The following is a 21,533-nucleotide window of genomic DNA, read 5'->3' as shown; positions in this document are numbered from 1 at the left end:
AAATAATAGGTAAAAATAACACAAGAAAATAACAATGAAAAGTGACTAACTATCAAGTAGTACTTTTAAAAGCTTTTTGACCTCTTTAATATAGTAGTAGATCTTGGAGCAGATTGAGAAAGTCAAAAGTTAAAGTCAAATATTTCTTTATTCACATAGCCACATAGATGGGGTCTTTTGATACGTTCATTACATTCAAAATGTGAACATAGTAGTGAGTAGTGATGGCGATAACTACATTCGAAAACTTAAAACTAAAGCTACGGGGGTAACTAACGCTAAGAAGAAGCCCACAACAAACTTGTTATTTTTGTCATCACCAAATTTCTTTTAAATATCTAGTGTATTGCACTGCAAGTTTATTTTTATTTATTGATTTTAACAATTGATGATCAGATTGTGAGATGATGTTACAAATGCGTTAGTGATTGTGACTACGCTGCACAACTGATCCCGTCTATTTTATTGGTATGAAATGACTGGGAAGTGGAAACCGCATCGAGTTAACTGGCGGGCGGGCTATCAGTCCGATTGGCAGTGATTGCTCGCTTGTTTAAATAAAGCAACGATTTCATTAGTGGGTACAATATATAATGGACTCAACCTGCGTGGCGCAATGGTGAGCGCTGTGGTCTTATGAGTGGAGGCTCTAGTTCGATTCCCGGCGGAGACAATTTGGCTATTTATAATCTTAGAGAGCAATACAGACCTCTCTGAAATTATAAATAGCACAAAGCCTTCAGGCTTCGACTGTGGCCAGTTACCAGTGACAAAAATGTGTGACAAGATTTTAATGATTGTGAAAAAGAGCAATCTGCTGAGTTTCTTGACGGCTCTTCTCGGTAGAATCTGCCTTCCAAACCGGTGGTAGAGTCACTACAAACAGGCTTGACGTTTCAGAAGTTCTTACAAGGAATTCTTAAAGCGAAATTCACGGCTGAGTGGCGTAGTGGGTAGCGTATTTATAAGTATTTATGTAAATTATTCATAAAAATATTCATCAGTATAACCATAACACAACCTACGCTTACTTTTGGGTTGGATGGCGATGTGCGTATTGTCGTATTCTATTTACTTATGAGGTTTGAAAGCTTACAATCGAGTATCAAAATACCATTATATTAATTTATCACTTATAGAGGGTAAAAATTTTGTTTTGTTTGCCGTGAACACCCTACCATTGCGGCCAAGGAAAAAAAACACATAGTAAAACGACTAAGATTAACTTTATTATGCTATGGATATATTATGTTACGATATGCGAAAGAATACTATATGAATTCCATACTCGTTGCTATGAGGTGTACTACGCTTGTGCTACGTATAGGTTACGCAGGCGCCTACGTCAGTGCTACGCTTCGGCCTACGTATATAATTGAGCCGCTTGAACTTAAAATGCTGAGAACTTCAATTATTTTGAAGTTCAAACAACTCATAAATTTGAACATAAAATAAAGTTATAAAAAGATACGTTATTCTTGACCATATTTCTGAGTAAATAGTTTTCCACTGCACACGATTAAATAAAATTTTAACGACGGTATACAATGTCCTCTAACGAATTCGCAAAACGCTTCTCAGTTATTTATTACAATTTTGGAACAAAATAGAAAAATACTATAATGATTATTTTAAACTTTATTTCTCTTATGTACAAAAGATTTACGATAGTATCTTCTTATCCTTTTTAATAACAGGGAGGGTTTGTTTTGAAAATAAAAGATTAATTTAGTATAAAAAAATTGTCAGAAGTGAGATTGTCTTTGTTCCTGATCCAGGAGGTGTGAACCACTGAGTTACCAATCGAGTACAAATTGAAGCGATAAGAGCGCGCTTTTCCACTTGCCCTAACGTTATGAGCAATATAGATTATTATTAACTGTGTTGTTGTCCATAGGATAAGGATTCAATTACTTTTCCAACAAATTGTCAACCAGTCATTTTAATTTTTCAATGCCGGTTGACTTCCCATCGAAAATTATGGTATCGATATTACATGTCTCCACGGTTGGAACCTACCAGAAAGGCAAAATTTAGCCTCCTCTAAATTTGCTTATCACCACAATTAACATTAATATAATACTTATTTTACTTTTTTTGTTCACATTTTACATATGTTATCTTTTGTTTTTAAAGCATAGCCTATGGCTGACCTTAATTCACTCCAAACATTCTGTAATATCATCTTTAACTAAGAGTACACCAATCTTACCTCGCGTAAGAATTAATAAATATACCTACCTACTTGCAATGTCCTGCCCGATTATTTACTCGTAGGATACTAAAGAAGAAATAAAAAAAATAGCAATGAAGCAAGTAATCTGTCCCTACAGTGTCCAACTGATTAAGAAAATTCCTCTCTCAAGTTTTTACTAGTTTCATAAAATATAATAATATGTTCTTAGACACTCAGAGGCCTACAAACCGTAAATTATAGCACTTGTCTTTGTGCGCGCAAGTATATTTCGTTTTAAGCTAACTGTGCTACGAAAGGTTTGTAGATAGAGCACAGATAAAACAGGGATTGTTGTTAGTAACATAGAATGTAGAGTCGATTACAGCAACGTACTCCACGTGTCGTCTGCTGTGGAAAGCGCCCCAACGCTCACGTGTCCGGCACAGAAGCGCAGTGCCGCAGTCGGGGGCGCGGGGAGGCGCGGCTCAGACCTCAGTCCGCTCAGCGCTGCGGCCGCGCGAGCAATGCCACGAATGTCACGTTGCGTCGCGTTCCTCGCGCTACTCGTCGCGCTCGCCGGTGAGTACGAGTGTTCCATTTTTCAATTTTAAAAAGTTTCATCGAACGTTTCTTTCACATAAGATAAACAGCGCGAATTTATAATAAGTGACAGTGACATTTCCTAATTTCATGCAATAATGTATACCATATTTTTAATGCATTACCTTTGTTATTGGAGAGGTAGTATAGTTTAATTTTTTACCAGCAAGTGGTGTTTATGTTTTTATGGAATCATTCGAACTTTCCATATTTTAATAATTACAATAGAGTATTTTATGGTTCGTTAATGTACCATTTCAAAAGTTGATAATTTAAACTATTGTTATTGCGGCAAATTTTTTGCAGTGACAGTTTCCATGTTTGAATTTTCTGACAAATCTGGAAACATTTAATTTATTTTTTCAATGCAACAATGCATTATATTTTCAAGAATTTTAAAAAACAACTAGCAACTTTCATTGGAACTACGGGTAATTAATGTCAGGAGTTATCATTATGCTCGTTCCATTGTTATAGTAAAAAGTTTGAAATGACAAGTGACAGTTTAAATACTTCCGATTCCGTAACTTTTTAATTTGGCTTTTCTGTGTCAAGTTTTTTTATTATGCAAACTAGTGTTGCTGCCAAGTCGAAGTGAAAGTTTTTTTGTTTCTACTTTCTGAACATTTGGATCCAATTCAATATTTTTAGGGTCCGTTATTATAATGATAAAAACCACGAAACTAGCCTTTATTACGACTTCATTCGCTTATTACAACCCACTAAAACGGGCATTAACGCTAAGGACTTGTTTAAAATATTTTTTATAGATTACCTTTGCTAGTTCATCTTCACTGCGAATTATTTCGAATATATTTATTTTCATAACATTATGGCCACAAGCCGCAAAGAGAAAAATTATACAGAGACAGTGATAAGAAATGCCGACAGAAGTTAAAACACAAGACAATGCAATAACTGTGTTTCGACAGGAAAAACGTTGTTTTGGCCATTTATTTTTCTACAAAAATCGGTAAGGATATTAAGAGCACACTAGTGTCTGAACACTGTAATGAACACTTCAACCGATTACGTCCACTGCTGGGCATAGACGGCGACTTGTTTGAGGCCTTCTGTCGCATTAATGTACTGTACAGTATATATTTTTTTTTAAATAAATAAATATACTACGACAATACATACATCGCCATCTAGTCCCAAAGTAAGCTTAGCTTGTGTTATGGGTACTAAGATAACTGATGAATATTTTTTATGAATAATATACATAAATACTTATTTTTCATTCATGTTCATCACACAAATATTGTCCAGTTGTGGAAATCGAACCCACGACCTTGGACTCAGAAAGAAGGGCCACTGCCCACTGCGCCAATCGGCCGTCAGATTTAAAAGATAGAAATTTACAAGTACATAATCAGTTATAAAATAATAGATAATAATAGAGAACATAATTAAAACGATGCACAGTTTACATATAACGGTTTTAGCCATCCAAAAAGTCAAACACGCGTATGATGGTGTCGAGTATATATAATTTATTAATTTATATATACACATATAAACAAGCCCCTATAATATACGACGCTAGAATGGCTCTATTTATACGTTTGAAAACGGTTTATTAACTACATTCAAATTATTTTTAAACATTTTCCAAACAAAATTTTCACCAATAATTCAAAAATAATTCTTGTAGTGTCTAAAACAATATTTTAAAAAAACAACATTTCAAATTAAGTTGGACCTTTTTCCTAAGTTAAACTAAAGCTATTTTATGAACGCTACAAGGATAAAGAAATTTTGAATTTGAATTTATATAGTATTTGAATCAATGAAAAATGGAAAAAAAAGTGTAGAGTTTTGGTTTTTACAATCCTGATCTCAACATTTATTTTATGAATAACAAGTCAAACTGAAACTTTTGGTCTGTCTGTTTGTAGTGACTCTACCAACCGTTTGGTGAACGGATCGGAAAATAGATTCTACTGGAAAGAAGTCGGCAAGAAAATCTGCAGTGGCTCTATTTTAACATTTCACAATAAAATATTCATTATTTTATCTTGCGTGTGATAGAAGCGGAACCATCTTCAGAGCAGCCTTGTCTTTATGAAATTCATAAATGAAACCTTGATGAAATCAGTAACTATAATGCAATCTTCATAACAAGTATCACTTATGTTGGAGTATTTCCAGTGACATATATTTCAGAAAGATGGTCACCCTTAACTAATTGTAATGTCTTAAAATCACATTAACAAGTGTGTGTATATGTGCATGTGTGTGTGAGAACTTGTGTTCATATAACCTACAGCCCTAATCTTGTGTCTATTGCCATAATAGTCCGTGTACCTTTGATATAAACAGATCTGAATTTAGTATTTTTGTTTTTTAGTACAACTTTAACAGTTTTTGTTAGATTCTGTCTAGTCCTGCGTTTTCGGCAGGGTAGTTTTTTTGCCTGTCTGTATGTATCTTATATACATATTTTAAGAGTGTTCATAGATTCATTAAGAGAGTTCCCGGCTAAGTTTGTTGTGAACTTCTTCTTAGACCAGGACGCATTTGGAACCCTCGTAGCTTTAGTTTTTAGTTTACGAATATGGTTATTGCCATTATCTCACTACCATGTAGGAAGGTATACTTACGGTAGCCTCACACTATATTTATAACAATATACCTAGTATTTGTCAGACAAAACAGTACTCTTTATAAATGAAAAGTGAATATAAACAACCGCCTTACTCGAAATGGACATAACTTAGTGACATCTGCATATCGTTTGCGAAAGGTGTAAGGTAATATGATTCCCAAGGTAATTTTGGACCTGCCATTAGTTTAAACAATGTGTTAAAACACATTCAATAAATCGTGGTTACTATACGGTTGATGAATTTCTTAACGATAAGGCTGTTTGGAAGCAGGCTTCGCTCTCATCAGTCATCTCTCACAAGATAGTAAATTTAAAAGATTGTAAACTGCAAAATGATGTTGAAAAAGAGCAATCTGCTGAGTTTTTGCCGGCTCTTCTCGGTGGAATCTGCCTTCCGAACAGGTGGTAGAGTTACTACAAACAGACTGACTTGACGATTCAAAATTGCAAGTTTATAGCTTGGCCTACTTGAAATAAATGAATTTTGAATTTTGTTTTTTTTTTAATTTTGTACACATTAAAATTGCCATCTATGGGCTACTTGCTACATTATCTGCTACAATGTACATTTTCTTCGAGATTTCCAAGGGTGCAGCTGCCCTCCTCTGCGAGGAGTGGACTGTTATAAGCTATCGATTGATACACAGGTAACAAAAGCTTTGTTATCTTAGTATTATGTATAAGCCACCCTACGCCGCAGAGGGCCAGGGTATGCGTCAACCGGTAGCCCGCATAGAAGCACTCCAACCCTTGTCTCGAGGACTGGCATCCGCTTGTCATTCATTGTTATTAATAGCTTGCCCGCAATGGCACGGCTGCCCCATATCAGAAACTACTACCTACTTTAGTGTTTAAAACATTTCAAACATACCAATATTGATATATATCTAGTAATATTACGAGTATATTATATACTCATAAAACATGTACTCGTTTTGAAATGGAAATGGGCAGGACATATACAAAGAGTCAAAGACGAGCGGTGGTCATACATAGTTACAAATTGATACCCAAGACTCAAACTAGACTATTGAGACTCTAAGCGCAGAAGAGGCCGACCATTAAGAAGGTGGTCTGATGATATAACACAGATAGCAGGAAAAACATGGGCAAGAGCAGCTATGGACAGAAAGTCTGGCTACTCATGGAGGAGGCTTTCACCGCCAAATGCGGTCCTTCCAACAAATATTAAATCTAACATAGTTTTAAGAAAAATTACTAACCTAAACATTTGTTGTATTTAGAATTTAATTATGTAAATTTAGAATCCATTTAAAATAATATGTAAACCGTTGTAAGGAATAATAAAGCTATTATTATTATTATTATTATTATTACGATTATAAAGATGAAGTTTGTTTGTACCCAATAATCTCCAAAACTACGCGACCGATTTTAATCATTTCTTTACCAATAGAAAACAACATTATCACAAAGTAACATAAGTTATAACTTACTTTCAATAAAATAAGAGATACATAAACAAATTGCAATAATGTACCCTAAACTACCAAATATTTTGCATAAAAACAATAGCATAAAAATAAATAGTTCGAAAGAACTAAAAAACACGCTTGGTATTCATACCAAACTAATTTCTAGCTTTTAGTTTATTTATAAAAGCGTGTTTTTTTTAAACTTTTATTTATATTAGAGCGAAATTAATCGGTAACTCTATCAACGTTGTTAATGTAGAGAAATCTGCTAAAGATAATTACTGGAAATTAAATTAACATCATTCCTGCCCATAGATGAAAACTCTAGAAATTAACAAAAATATTATTTTGAAAAAAGAAAATGAAATTATCCCACCGAATAATCCTATTAAATTAGTGTATTGCCATTTGCCATTGATCCTTGATGTCATTGGTCCAAAGTTTGAACGGAATCAGACCGTATGTAAAGGGTAAAAATCCAGTCCAAAGGAGTCAACATACGGGTGAAGCTAATAAAATGGGTGTGAAAATGTCAACTTTTTTAGCTGCCATATTTTCCCAAATAAAGAATCGGAATTTGAAAAAAGTTATGAAAAGATTGTTTATATAGTAGTTAAACAAAATATTATACAGTCCGAGTATAAACCCCAAAGTCAATTGGAATTATCTGTTTGTCAATTGAAACCTTATGTTAAGCTGTGAAATGAATGCGATTAGCTTACACAATCGACCCTCTGGCTCTTTGACCTAGTGGTTAGCACGTTTTACTGACCACCTGTTCCTGAGTTTGGTTCCCGTGTCGGTCAACAAATCGTGAGGTAATACTATAATGTGGTGATAGCCTAGGGCTTTCCGCTTAACTTACGGGAGGCGCGAGTTCACGCACTGGCAAGCACTTCTCTCTTATGAAGTTACTAGAAGTGCCCTGCGGCTGCGCCCGCGTAATTTTGGGAGGCAGCGTACTGCTACATAGTCTACACCTATAGACATTTTTTTTATCTTACGTAATTTTTTTTCAATGATATTATTATAGGTATATTATTTCTAATACCTCTAAGAATATGTACAAAGAGTTTCATGAAGATCGGTTTAGTAGTTTTCGCGTGAAAGCGTAACAAACAAACTTACATTCACATTTATAATATTAGTAGGGATTTTGAATTTTAGGCAATTAACAGTTTCTTTATCAGTAAAGGAAAAAATCGTGCGGAAAACTGGTTCTTCACATAGTCAACAAAGACGTGTAAAGTCTTCCAATCCGCACTAAGTCTGCGTGGTGGTCTACGGCCTACATCCTTTTCATTCTGCGAGGAGACCCGTGCCCTGTAGTGGGCCGGTATCGATCAGGATGATTCTTAAAAACCCTAGAGAGAAATTAAATATAGCCTTTGTTACTCTTGAATAAAATAGCGGCCTTCGATGTGAACGACAAAAACATAAGCGTAAAAAATGTTTCAGCCATTTTTTCTCCAAACAAAGAATTGGAATTTGAAAAAAAGTTATTAGAGAATTAATTATATAATATTAAAAGTTTTCATTCGAGGATAATCGCGCTTTGTAGTTTATAATAATGATAATAGATAAATATATAAATTTACTACGACAATCCACACATCGCCATATATCAAAAGATGGCAGATGACGGAACGTTGGATTTTGTCGTCGGCTCAAAAGAGCCCGCAGTGCCAGTGACGTGTTGACGCGGCTCCAACTCCCAATTGGCGAGGCTCACCGGCGGACATCTGTAATGTCACCAGCCTACAGGGGTAGCACAGGCACGAGACAAAAACTGTATCTCGTGGGGAAGTTCTTATGGATACCACCGCACCACGGACTCGTACCGGCTAATACCCCACGGTGTTCCAACAAGTCGCCTGGTGGCAGGGCCGGGAACGCTTTCGCACACAACCGCGACTCAGCTAGCGGCGCCCGTCGTAGCAGACCCTCCTCTGAGACCCTAAAAATATGACTCTACAAATCGCCGAAGGTGCACCTTCCAATCCGAGGACTTATCTCCAACGGGTGACGAATTCCCCGCATCCGTCGCCCGGAGGTCCCCATCAAGGGGGCAGGCGGCGTTCATGAGCGAGACGCCTGCGCCCGATCCTCCTACGGCGGATCGTTTGAGATTCCACATCGTCCTCTCTCAACCGTTCCGCCGCCTCCTTGCGACATTACTTGCTCGCAGAAGGAGACCATCGCCTCCCAAGACTTGTCGCTGCCTGCCATAACCTTGACCACGGCTGGTATAGAGAGGTCTTGCCCCCGATTATATTCCCTAACCTAACGTGTCCACCAGCTAAAGCACGGAAACATGGAATAAGAGAAGTTTACCCCCGTTTATTATTTAGAAACACCTAGTATTAAACACTTATACACATATATTATTTGGATGTAATTTCAACTTGTGCGCCAATGATCGGAGAGTTGATAAATCTGTGGGAGAAGATAAATTACTATCCTTTCACCGGGAGAGATAATTGCCTCCTGCCCATGCTAGCTGAGCTGGCATCGCTTAGCTTATAAGAATTCTTTTTTTTTTACTTTTCTACAAGCTAGCCTAGCCTGGCCATGTGGTGAGCGGTGGTAAGTGTAGTTAGTACCTTCTACTAAAACAGTGGTCTGGAAATGTAGTATAACTATCTGCCAAGTAGCATTGCTGTGTTTCGCTCTGAAGCGCGTAGTTGCCGGGCGTCAGTTGCACTTCATAGCATTTGCTTGGCTTATAGGCCAGAGTTTAACACTTAGATACCATTAGGTAGGCCAGAAGAAGCGGTTATAGCCTAGTGGCTATGGCTTCGAATTTCCTTTCGAGCACTTCGTGGCATTGGTCACTTGCACGCCCTGTTGTAACGCCCGCGAAATGTTGCTTGGTTATTAGTCATAGTTGATTGATGGTTAGTTGGTTAGGTCATGGTTTAGATACCATTAGGTAGGCCAGCAGACTCGGTGATATCTTAATAAATTAAAATAAATAAATAATTTATAGTTTCGACTTTCCTTTCCTGGAGTCCGAGTTCGAGCCCCAGCCCCAACACTGACTTTTCAGAGTTATGTGCGTTTTTAATGTAAGCCATTTAAATATAATCGATGAAGAAAAACATCGTGAGGAAATCTGCATGCCTGAGAGCTTCATAATGTTCTCAACGGAGTGTGAAGTCTACCAATCCGCTCTAGGCCAGCGTGGTAGACTACGGCCTAACCCCATTTCATTCTACAGGGCTAGCACGGGCGGGAGATATAGAAATTATATCCCCCGATCAAATCCCCTTAATTAACGTGTCTGCCTGCTACATCACTGGAACATGAAATAGGAGAAGTTTACCCCCGTTTATTAATACACATATATTATTTGGATATTATTTCCACTTGTGCGCCAGTGCTCTGAGAGTTGATAAAGCTGTGGGAGAAGATAAATTTATATCCTTTTTCCGGGGAGATAATTTTCTATGCCCATGCTAGCCGTGCTGAGGGGAAACCCGTGCCCTGTAGTGGGCCGGTAATGACGAGGTGGGCCAGCTTCCACGCCAAAAGTGATGCAGACTAAACACTGGCAAGCATAGTGGTTTCGACCAGCGCAGTTATTTTAATCCCTATCCGTACTAATATTATTAATGTGAATGTAAGTTTGTTTGTTACGCTTTCACGCAAAAACCACTAAACCGATCATCACGAAACTTTGTACACATAGTCCTGAAGGTATTAGAAGTAATATAGGTTGCTTTTTATCCCAAAATTAAGTTCTTTTGGGAGAGGGGGACGAAAGTCAAATGATAAATTTAAATTTAAAAACTACACCAGTTTTTTTTTATAAAAGAATACACAACTTAAAAATTTCAATAGAATTACACCTAAATTCAATGCCAAATGTCTTTCGAAAAACAAAATCGAACGCAGACGAAGTGGCGGGCAACAGTTAGTTTTAAATATAATTACGCGAAAAAGGTGGCTTCACTACTAAAAGTGATCTCTTCCAGGCTACCTTAACTAAAGGAATAAGGCAACGAGTGACGGGAAATCGCAATTCTATACATATAATTACATAGATTTAGATACATTAGAACACACAAAAAAATACATAGATAATTAAATAAAATAATAAATATCATAATATATATATTTTTATATATACATACACATATAATCCCTACTAATATTATAAATATCAATTTGAATTTTTACGCTTTCACGCAAAAACTACTAAACCTATCCTCATGAAACTTTGTACACATGTTCTTGGAAGTGTTAAAAGTAATATAGGATACTTTTTATCCCGACATTAAGCTCGGTTTCTTTGGGATAACTCCGTCAAATTATAATCGATTTAAACAGTTATTTTTGTACTATAGAGGTTATAATATGTATTTAATTTTGCCCAAACTTTGTGTAGATCTGATGAATGTGGTTGGAGATAGAGGACAGAACTGCTCAGCGGAAAGCAGCAAACCACTCATTTAAGGCTTTGCGATACTGAATACTTTTTTTTTTAGAACTACAACTAAATTGCCACATCAAAAAACGAAATCAAACGCAGACGAAGTCGTGGGCAATAGCTAGTTACATATTTATAGATATTAGATATAATACCATCAAGTGTTAGACTTGTAAAGGACCCTAAAAATAGCTATTCGCTTTAGTTCACCTCAAATAATAAAGAAAAATCTGCTCCTTAACTTTTTAAATATAAAACCTTACCCGTATCGGTATCCGAATAAGGAATTTCTTTATTCAAATATGCTTTTACACGCTCTTATGCACCGTACATAGATATAACATTCCTAAGCATTTTTATAATCCTTTGTACTATAATTGGATTTTGCATCGAGTTTTTTTACCACATTCTCATTGCGAAGTATAGATGTGGCGTAAGATGGAACGCGCTTCTTTTTTTTTTGTTTTTTTTTTTGACGTGACAACGTCTTATAATTCGATGGAGCCGGCTGCACGCCCGAAAAAACATGACGCATGCGGCGTTACCTCGCTCTGAGTCGTTCCATTCAAGGCTTGAAGTGCAAGCGGGAGCGCGGAACGAGCGACAAAGAGGCACAGTCGGCCTCCGCGTTCGACATCTGTCTCTCTCCTACTTGAGTGAGCGATGCGTCCGCGTGGACAGCTTCTATACAAAATAATACATTTACATGTTTTCGGCAAGGATGAAGTGCAGTGAAAAGTGAATGTGGTGTCAATTGTTTATAGCAACGATAACATCTATCAAACAAATAAAATTAAAATTTTCTTTTGAAAAATGCAACCATTCCATCAGTATTTTCTTACGACGTTGTCACGTTCAACTATCGTCAGTAAGCCGACTTTACTGACAACCAATTTTTTTATATTTATTAATTGATGGACAAAGCAGATAGCCCACTTGATGGTAGGTGGTAAACCAAAGCCTATGAATCATATAATATGAGCAACACTTGCCAGGTCATGCGTAGAACACATGTTGAAAGTGATGCCCTGTGTCCATCAATCAGAGACGTAGGTGTTAAGCCTCATGCGCCTGTAATTACACCGGAAACCACGCCCTTCAGACCGGAACACAGCATAGCAACAATGCTGCTTAGCGGCAGAAATAAATATGGTGGTAGTACATCTCCGGCGAGCTCTGCCACAAAAAGTTCTACTCCTACTAAAATCGTTTAGAATGATTGTAATAAAAAAAAATTACGTGTTATAAAAACCGATACCAACCGCTTAACGTGGTCGCCGAGGCTCGGGAGTAGACACTCTTTTTATCCAGGGAAATCGAAACCGAGGACACTAATAAGACACAATTTGGCTAAATACTTGTAGCTAAAATGTGAACATAATATGCCTATATGAAGCCCGGTCAAAATACAATGTAACACCAATAAGCACTTACGACAGAAAAAGCCTATTCATTTCCTTGGATCTAGAACACTCCATGACCTTGTAACTTAAAAACACACATTTAAAGAATTGTCTGTATCAAGATTGGAAAATATCCAGAAACCCTCTCTCTATTAAAGTTTTTCTCCCGTTCATACATTTTATTTATTGCCCATTATTTTATTATAGATGTAACCATTTCAGTAGATTGTCGTTTGGTCTATTTGAAACCTTTCACAGTCTCGGTTTTTATCATCTTGTGATATTAGTGGTTAAAACCCATCTACCCAGATTGGAGCGCCGTGATGGGTGAAACCATCTCTCGTATTCGTCAATAGGCTGCGGGTGATGATGATGATGATGAAATAAGCCTGTGCAACATTGACCCAATTGGGCAAATGCACAGGTGACTAATGTTTGGCGGCCCATATTTTGTCATGACTCTCTGTCCTGGCCTGTCATCTTCATCAGAAATTGATTGTTGGACATAGGATTTGACGCCCGCTTGGCGCAGAGAGCAGTTTTCTGAGCTAAGAAGAGCCAAGCCTGTAGGTTCGATTCCTACAACTGGAAAATATTTATGCGATGAACATGAATGTTTTTCAGTGTGTATATTATATGTATTTACGTATATTATTCATAAACATATTCATCAGTCATATTAGTACCCATAACACAAGCTACGCTTACTTTGGGGCTAGATGGCGATGTGTGTTAACTTTCTGTATATATTTATAGGTATTTTATAAGGATATTTACATTCCACTAACTTGGGCCCCGCAAACAAAATAACAGTCATTACCGGTGTGGGTTCGCCACTACAGCTCTAAATGCAATAGTTTTTTTTTATTAATTTATTAATATGTATTTACTTATAACATTGCCTCATCCATTGGAATTAAAAAACCATCGTCAGTTACTTTTCTCAGAATAAATTCCTATAGCCGTCTCCAGGATAGAAATTTTCTCTATGCAAGTTAAAGCTGTGAAACCGTGCACAGGTAATAAAGGTGATTTTTTAAATACCCCTGTAATGCTCTTCCGGAATAAAAAATGAATATTTTTCATCTTAAAGATGCAAGCTTATATATATATAAGTTCCTGAAGATTCAAATATGGTGTCGAATTTCATCAAACTCGTTGCATTATTTGAAACTTATTTAAGACTCGCCAGTACTTCCGATTATTTTAAACCAGTGTATAAAATTAAATACATCAAACATTTAGAATTTAGAGGTGACCTCTTCCCTGAATCGAAATATTCTCTTGAATGTTTAATGCAACCATCACCATGTCAATAGTTAAGCAAACATCATTGAATAGTTAACGAAATCCGACAACTGCCTTACGTAAACTAACATCCTACACGCTAGTTTAAATTTGTAATTTTCAAATGAAGACAACATTTCTCAACTACATAATATAAATTAAACTAATTTACTTTAGATACTTCAAAGCTTAGTTAACTTGAGTTTTAAGGAAAGAAAAAAAACTGTATATAAACATTTCGCCACAATTTACAACGTCAACGACACCACTAATGTTGGCACAACCTAGAAAAAGTTTGTGCCACACATAACAATAATGGTGTGCCATGCAATGGAAGCATACAGGACTTGTTCTTTGACCTCACCTTTTTATAGAACGCGGGTTCTACTTTCCCAATCATGAGAATCTATTAATTTCGGTCATTTGGGTCATCTTTTTATTAATCTAAGAGATGTAGTGCTAACGGAGAATGCTCTGCATTAGCTGGACACAAAAACTTTCCAACGTCAGAATACTCCAGGGCGTCGCCAGAAGCCGGGAGTTACTGAAAATCTTTCAAAAAAGTATGGACCAATATCGTAAGCGTGGAACTGACGGCCAACCTCCAGTAGTGAAGAGGCACAAAGAGAAGAAGAAGGGTCATCTTCTATAAGTCCCGTGTCCCTCATGTTCTTTTGGACCTCCGTCTTCTTTTGGTTTGTGGTATTCCTCATATCTTTTCATTTATGAAAGGTACTTTTCACGACATGGTCATTTATTGTTTAAGGCCAGTACCATTTAGTTTATCCGCTTTTTCTGCAACCTTGAAACTCCCTCAAGCTTTTCTCCGAGTGTGAATCCTCCTGCCCTTCATAGACATAGGTTTTTTGTTTATGGGTCTCTCCATCGCCCAGGGTTTCGCCGCCATTCATAACTTTGTTCTATATTTTAATGGGCATATTTACTCCATAAAAGACATAAGCTCGTTGTTTCAGCACGATATTATTCTGCTAGTTATATCAGCTTCAATTGATCCCTCTTCTGGGACACTAAGCCCGAATAATTAATGGTATCTGTTGGTCGGTTTGAATTGTATTGAGCTTGATATCTTTACTGAAGCATCAGATTTAAAGTTACAGATCACATATTCAGGGACACATAACTGTGCTATAGTATGGAATATTTATCGTTTGCTCTTCGCGTCTTCCTATATCGGAATCTTCTCGTATTTATAATGGAAGCGATGCATGATTAAATTTCAATGGTTCAGATAGCAAAGAGCATTCAGTATGAAAAGAATTTCAATACTTTTTCGATAACTGCACTGTTTTGCTCTCATCTGTACCCGTTCTTTAATAATATAATCAAAAAAATACGGTCCAGACGCTGTTAATCAGAATTTGTTATCAGACTTATTAGAATTGTGTTATATTTTAGGAAAAATAAAACGTAGGTATAATATTTATTGATCGTTCTTTGCGCCTTCCTACGATGTATGTTCTCGTATTTATAATGCATTGCATGATCAGAATTTAATAGTTCAGCGAGCAAACAACATTTAATATTTAACCTATTCCATTACGTTCTCGATAACTGTACCCTGGGTGTATGTTTATTGATGTTTGTTTAGTAAGCAAACATCAATCGACATAGGAATAATTTTTATACGCCCGACCAAATACGATTTTATTAATGCTTTCAGGGTCCATGTGCCTATACGTAAGTTTTTATTTAAGGATCTTCATTCCACCATAATTTCTAAATACCTGAACTGATTACGATTTATGAATCACTCGGTGCCCTCATGATGTTAATCTGTGGGCTATAACCTATGGTCATAGAATATCTATGGTCTTAGATAACAGAAAGTTAATAATGCTCAAACTTATAATTTAAATTAATTACGGTTGAATTTCGACCACTAGTTAATATAATAAGCCACCAAACAATGCTATGCTCTAATACAATCTTTCTTCTAAGAAAAGAGCCCATTTGTTAGACATTAATAGGCTGTGGATGTACAATTTCAGGCGAACGAAGCCAGCGATTCAGCTTGTATCCACTTAACCCCGTCCGTGACGTTGACGACTCTCGGTTGACGTACGCAGCATAATTATTTCCCGGTACTCGCAACTCGGGGTTAACCGGGTCGAAAATTCCATAGCCATGCGGAAAATTGTTTGTCTACATTTCTGCCTTGTTAACCGACTACGCGGAGGTAATGTGTTTTGAAGTTATACTTCTATTGGCGCGTTAGGGAAAAATCACGAGAGTAAATTTTTACGATGCGCGCGCACACCGTCACAAAAAACCGACACCCTGAAGTTAGCTATAAGGTTTGACAGTGTACACTTTGATAGTCAAAGTCTGCGGGCTCGTTCCGGTGATATAATTGATTAAAAATCTCAAATTTTAATGTTGAGTGAAACTTTGTTTTCCGATAACTAAATTTCTGTTAGTGTTCCAAATTTCATTATGTTTATCACGTCCATTTCTTTAATTATGTAGAAATATATTTTTTTGTGATATTTAAACACACTTCATTCAACTAGATAGTGCGTTATAATAAACTTTCAATGTATGAATATCTTTTTTCTATTGTAAGTTCCGTTTTTTCTACAAACGCAGAATAAGGCGAGAGGTGAAATTTATGAAAAGATTTCTATTTTGTTACGCCAAAGTATAACTTCTAACGCATGTACATAAGAACACACACGTTCTTTTTTTATTCTTCTTCACGCACTTTTAATAATACGATCTAGTAAATGTTTGACTTATCTGGTGATCACTCTTTTTGGTCTCCAAACTCGGCATTGCAATTCGTTAAGCTACTCTATATCGCTGTATCTACGGATCATGTTATTTATTAATTGATCTCGCTGGGATGCTCATACAGTAGGCCGGCTAAGGGACTCTGAGTTTTCTTACCTGTAGCCTTAGCATAAGTTTTGCTCACTCCCATCGAGTAGTTGTTTTCGCATATCAAACTCTATGTCTTCAACGTAAAAAAGACCTAATTACGCTTGCTTTAAAGTCTCACTTCCTGCACCCCTTTTTGTTGTTTGACGTACGTGTCGCCAAACGTCCAAGTAAAAGAATTGTAGGCAAAATTTAGCTTAAATTAATAAAAATTAAGAATTATGACTTATTTATGTAATTTAGTATTAAGTTAGTTTACAATAGCATAAATATATAACATAAATATCTATTCTAGTATATATTATATACATTTATAGCGGTATTCTCGTAGTTTTTATGTAAATATAGTATGCATGTTCGTGTAAGTTTATTTTTATTTTTTGTAACATACTTTATGCACCATCCACTTTCCACCTTTTTATCGGCTTTGCACGCTCAGGCTGCCTTTAAAAGGTCCCCCTTTTAGTGATGAGGCCGTCTTTGCACCCTAGCACTAAGTACTAGTTTTCCTTGTGTTTTTCCTATTGTGTTGTTTTGCAATAAAGTTTTGCTATTCTATTCTGTTCTTTAATACAATGAAAGTAAGGTCCATTTTACCCCGATGTTCAAGTATTTCCATATTCAAACGCCTCGATTGCGACCGAGCAAATCTGGTACTAAGGTTACTGGCTGTCGTTGTTTAACACAAAGCCTTGACATTTCAAAAATCTTTTTAAGCTAATTTTGAATAAAGAAACCATTACCCTTTTAGGCTGAGCATCCCACTTTATTCTTTCTCGTTTTTTAATTCATGAAAAAGGTCGTAAACATTTAACAAAAGATTACGCGCCACAAAGAGGTCTCACATTGCCTCCGTTCATGCTGATCGCACATTGGAATCGTGTCAGGCGTTCAACCTAACAATTTTTTTAACTTTTGATGAAATATCTATGGAAGTAAAACCAAAGTGCGGTACAGGAATTTGTAAGGTAATCCCTTTCTACGTAAACTACTTTATTTTTAACACCCCTCTGGGTACGACCACGTGAGGAGGGGTGTTGACAGTAGCTAATAACTCTTGTACATAACTACGAGAAACTACTTGAGATAGGAAAGTTACGTTCTATCTATACCTCGTATTCGAATTGTTGTAGTTGTTACATTGTTCCTGTTTACTTTGTTTAACATAAGTTAGTCAAGTAGAAGTGACTTAGTATCCATCGTTTCATGTTTTATACAACTTACGTTCGGCGCGAGCGGTAGTGCCGAGTTCAAATGTACGGACAGCTTTAGATTGAAGATCTAATTAACAACGTCAGGTTTTCTGCTCTCGAAACTGGTCCCTAAATATATTTTACTCGGTCTCCACCCTCCGTTTAATACTGCCAATTTAATTGTTATGTAAAAATATTGGTTAAAACAGAGTGCTTAGTCACTATTTCCGAATATAAAATGATTACAGTACAGTTTTTCTTTGTTTTATTTTGTGGGGAAAAAAAAGAGGACACATATATCACGTAAAAAGACGGATAGCCATCGGGGATCATCTGCATACCCTGTGCATACCCTCTATGCTCGCCACTGCACTGAACCTAATTAAATTCTCAAGTACAGCACAATCCTGTTTTCTCTTACGTCATGCAGGTCGTCTTGGGCCCCAAGGGGTCGATATAGACCACTTTAGCTATCATCGTACTAGATTAATGAAATGGGTTTGTGCGAAGGCGGACAATGTGATCGAACCATTATGAAAATGTAACCTTTATCAGTATGCTCAGTGGACACTAACCCTTCGTGCAAGATTTTTACACTCCCCAAGCGTAAACGTTATCGACTATCGAAACACTATAGCTTCATGTATAGTTCTAATTAAACCGTAACGGGTCGAATTCTGTATATTAAAGATATTTTAAAAAAAATCTTTGGAACTCTAAAGCCAAAACTGTGGTCAAGGCCACCTGATGGTTCTTTGAAAAATAGGGTTTCGATCAAAAACGACGGAGAGCATACAATTATTGTACTAGGGGTTCACCTCGGTAGGGCTTCATGCAAACACGAAAATTGGAAATAACGAGAATGAACTTGTCTAGCGGGATTTATTAACCCAAAAGTCTTCGTTGGAATTTAGTTATTTAGGCATGAAAACATATATGGGGTTGTATTGAGTGAACACAAATGTGATTCACATTTTAGCGGCGGCGGCCATCTTTGACCGATTTATATCAAACAAGGCTAACAACACTCCCGACTAATTCACGTTTCAAAGAAAGAACAAAAACTGGAACTACGATGCCACAGACAGGCACGCACACAAAGACACGTCAAACTTATAGCACCCCGTCGTTTTTGTGTCGGCGTTTAAAAAAGGAAGAAATAAAAAGTTTTGAAAACCTTTCTCTACGTAGTAAGTAAAAATGCTCGGAAAGTCGACAGTAATAGTACAGAGTTCGTGTTAAGAAATAGCGCCAACCCGAAGCCCTCAGACAGCCTTGAGATATTTTCGTGGGCTCCGAAACTAGGTGAGAGCGAACAGTTGGAAATTCAAATTATAGAACAACGTATGTCTACTCTATTTCAGAAATTACGATATTAACTGAAAGTAAATAATGAATAGCGCCCGGACTTGTATTATATCATTTAGTTAGGTATCTTTTTAACCCGTTGCAAAAACGACGGGTGTTATAAGTGTGCCGTGTATGTGTGTGTGTGTGTCTGTGGCATCATATGTCCCGATCGGATGAACCGATTTTCATTTAGTTTTCTTTGTTTGAAAGGTGAATAAGTCGGGAGTTTTCTGATTTTTTTTTCTTTAATGAAAGTCAGTACAAGATGGCAACCGCCACAAAATGGCGTATTGCTAATTTTTCAGGACTCCCTCAATATGAGTATCAAATGGCAGGATTCCAGAATGAAAAGAGGAAATTCTGGAATGAAAAGGGTTTAGGTCGTAGTCCACCACGCTAGCCTAGTGCGGAGTGGTAGGCTTCACACCGCACACGCCTTCGAGAAAATTATAGATAACACTCAGGTTACCTCACGATATAAAACCATTAATCGGTTTCTACACCTCTTCCGGAATCAGAAACGAGTAAATTTAAAATTTACAACTTTCCAAATTGCCCCTGACGGGTATCGAACTGGCGACCACCCAATTAAAAGATCACCGCAACACCAGGGAGGTATTGTTTTTCGTTCGATTAAATTTGAAAAATATCCTCGTGGTACGTCGTTTATACTAAACGTATCCCATACCTCTGTGTACCGACATAAATAGTACCTACCGCATTTACATTCATCATGTAGTCGGAACAGAGCTTTTAATTAACATTGCAAGGAAAGGCCCGTTGATAATAATCATTAATTAATGTGTCTGGAGCTGGAGAGTTACAAATGGCGAACCGTATTCCATAGCATTCACTTGCCTGTATCCATTCGAAGTAATATTCCCACGAGCATTAGTTACTATTTATACCTTTGACGACCTCCCTAGCGCAACGGTAAGCGCTGGGAATTTAAGGAGGAGGTCCCGGGTACCGGCAGGGGCAGTTGGGGAATTTATAATTTCTGAATTTTCTCTGGTGTGCTCTGAGGCTTTGGCCGTGGCTAGTTACCACCCTATAAATAAATAAATAAATAAATATACGACAATACACACATCGCAACCTAGCCCCAAAGTAAGCGTAGCTTGTTATGGGTACTAAGATGACTGACGAATATTTTTATGAATAATATACATAAATAAATAGCAATATAAATATAAAAACCCAGACACTGAAAAACATTCATGCTTTTCACACAAACATTTTCCAGTAGTGGGAATCGAACCCACGGCCTTGGACTCAGAAAGCAAGGTCGCTGCAAAGTGCGCCAATGGGCCGTCAAAAGACGTGCCGTTAAGCGATGTAGTGTTAATGAATGTGATTAGGGTTATGACTGCCATACTCCCTAACAGGTTAGCCCGATACCATCTTAGGCTACATCGTCACTTAGCTCCAGGGGAGATTGCAGACAAAGGCTAACATGTAGTTATATATATACAATACGTTTTTCCTCCGCGTTTATTACGATTTTTTTTAATTTTTACAAATCCAGTGGGAACCGTTTGTTTTCATATGATAAAATCCTTTTTCACTCTCCTTCCTTTCAACTAACTCTATGCCAAAAGTCAAGTCGATTGGTTCTTAGTGAAACCGTAAACAAACACCTTTCGCATTTATAATATTTGTAAGGATATAAGGATTATAATAAGTAACCAATTGGCGGTGATTGATAATGCAATCTAAGACGATAAAGAATTTCGGATTACAAGACACATTTGTGGTATCCTTGGGGATTCCCCTAGTTACATGATTTATCTGTGACGTATACATTTACACGTTCCCGGCGACATATTCTGCGATTTTATTGATGTCGATGCGAAATGCTGACATACATTTCTTCGTTTGATATTTTATGCGAAACAATTGTACTATCTTTATATTATTTTTAAACGAGTAATTCTTGTATACTAATACTGCACAGGACAGACATACATTAGATATGTACTGTCTCTGAGACTTAGCTGTGAAATCGAAAACTAAATCATAAAATGTGAATATGACACACCTATTCACGATATATAACGTGTAACAGAATTACGAAATAATATTGAAGTAATTATGCACCATAAGACTATTTCATAAGGAAACGCCCTGTAAAAACTAATTAAAAA

The 21,533-nt window shown here is 36.8% G+C and overlaps 1 protein-coding gene across 1 annotated transcript in view; it reads left to right on the top strand.

Moving 5' to 3' along the window:
- The first annotated feature begins 593 nt into the window (after positions 1–593).
- The window catches only part of LOC120632855, a 41,449-nt gene continuing 20,509 nt past the window's right edge, over positions 594–21,533 (top strand). The window contains exons 1-2 of the mRNA XM_039902892.1: positions 594–619; positions 2,562–2,755. Of these exons, the coding sequence (XP_039758826.1) occupies positions 594–619; positions 2,562–2,755 (220 nt within the window). The remainder of the gene's footprint in view (positions 620–2,561; positions 2,756–21,533) is intronic.

This window comes from Pararge aegeria, chromosome 20 (genome assembly GCF_905163445.1).
Source record: "Pararge aegeria chromosome 20, ilParAegt1.1, whole genome shotgun sequence".
Lineage (NCBI taxonomy): Eukaryota > Metazoa > Arthropoda > Insecta > Lepidoptera > Nymphalidae > Pararge > Pararge aegeria.
This window is presented reverse-complemented; position numbering and strand designations above follow the sequence as displayed.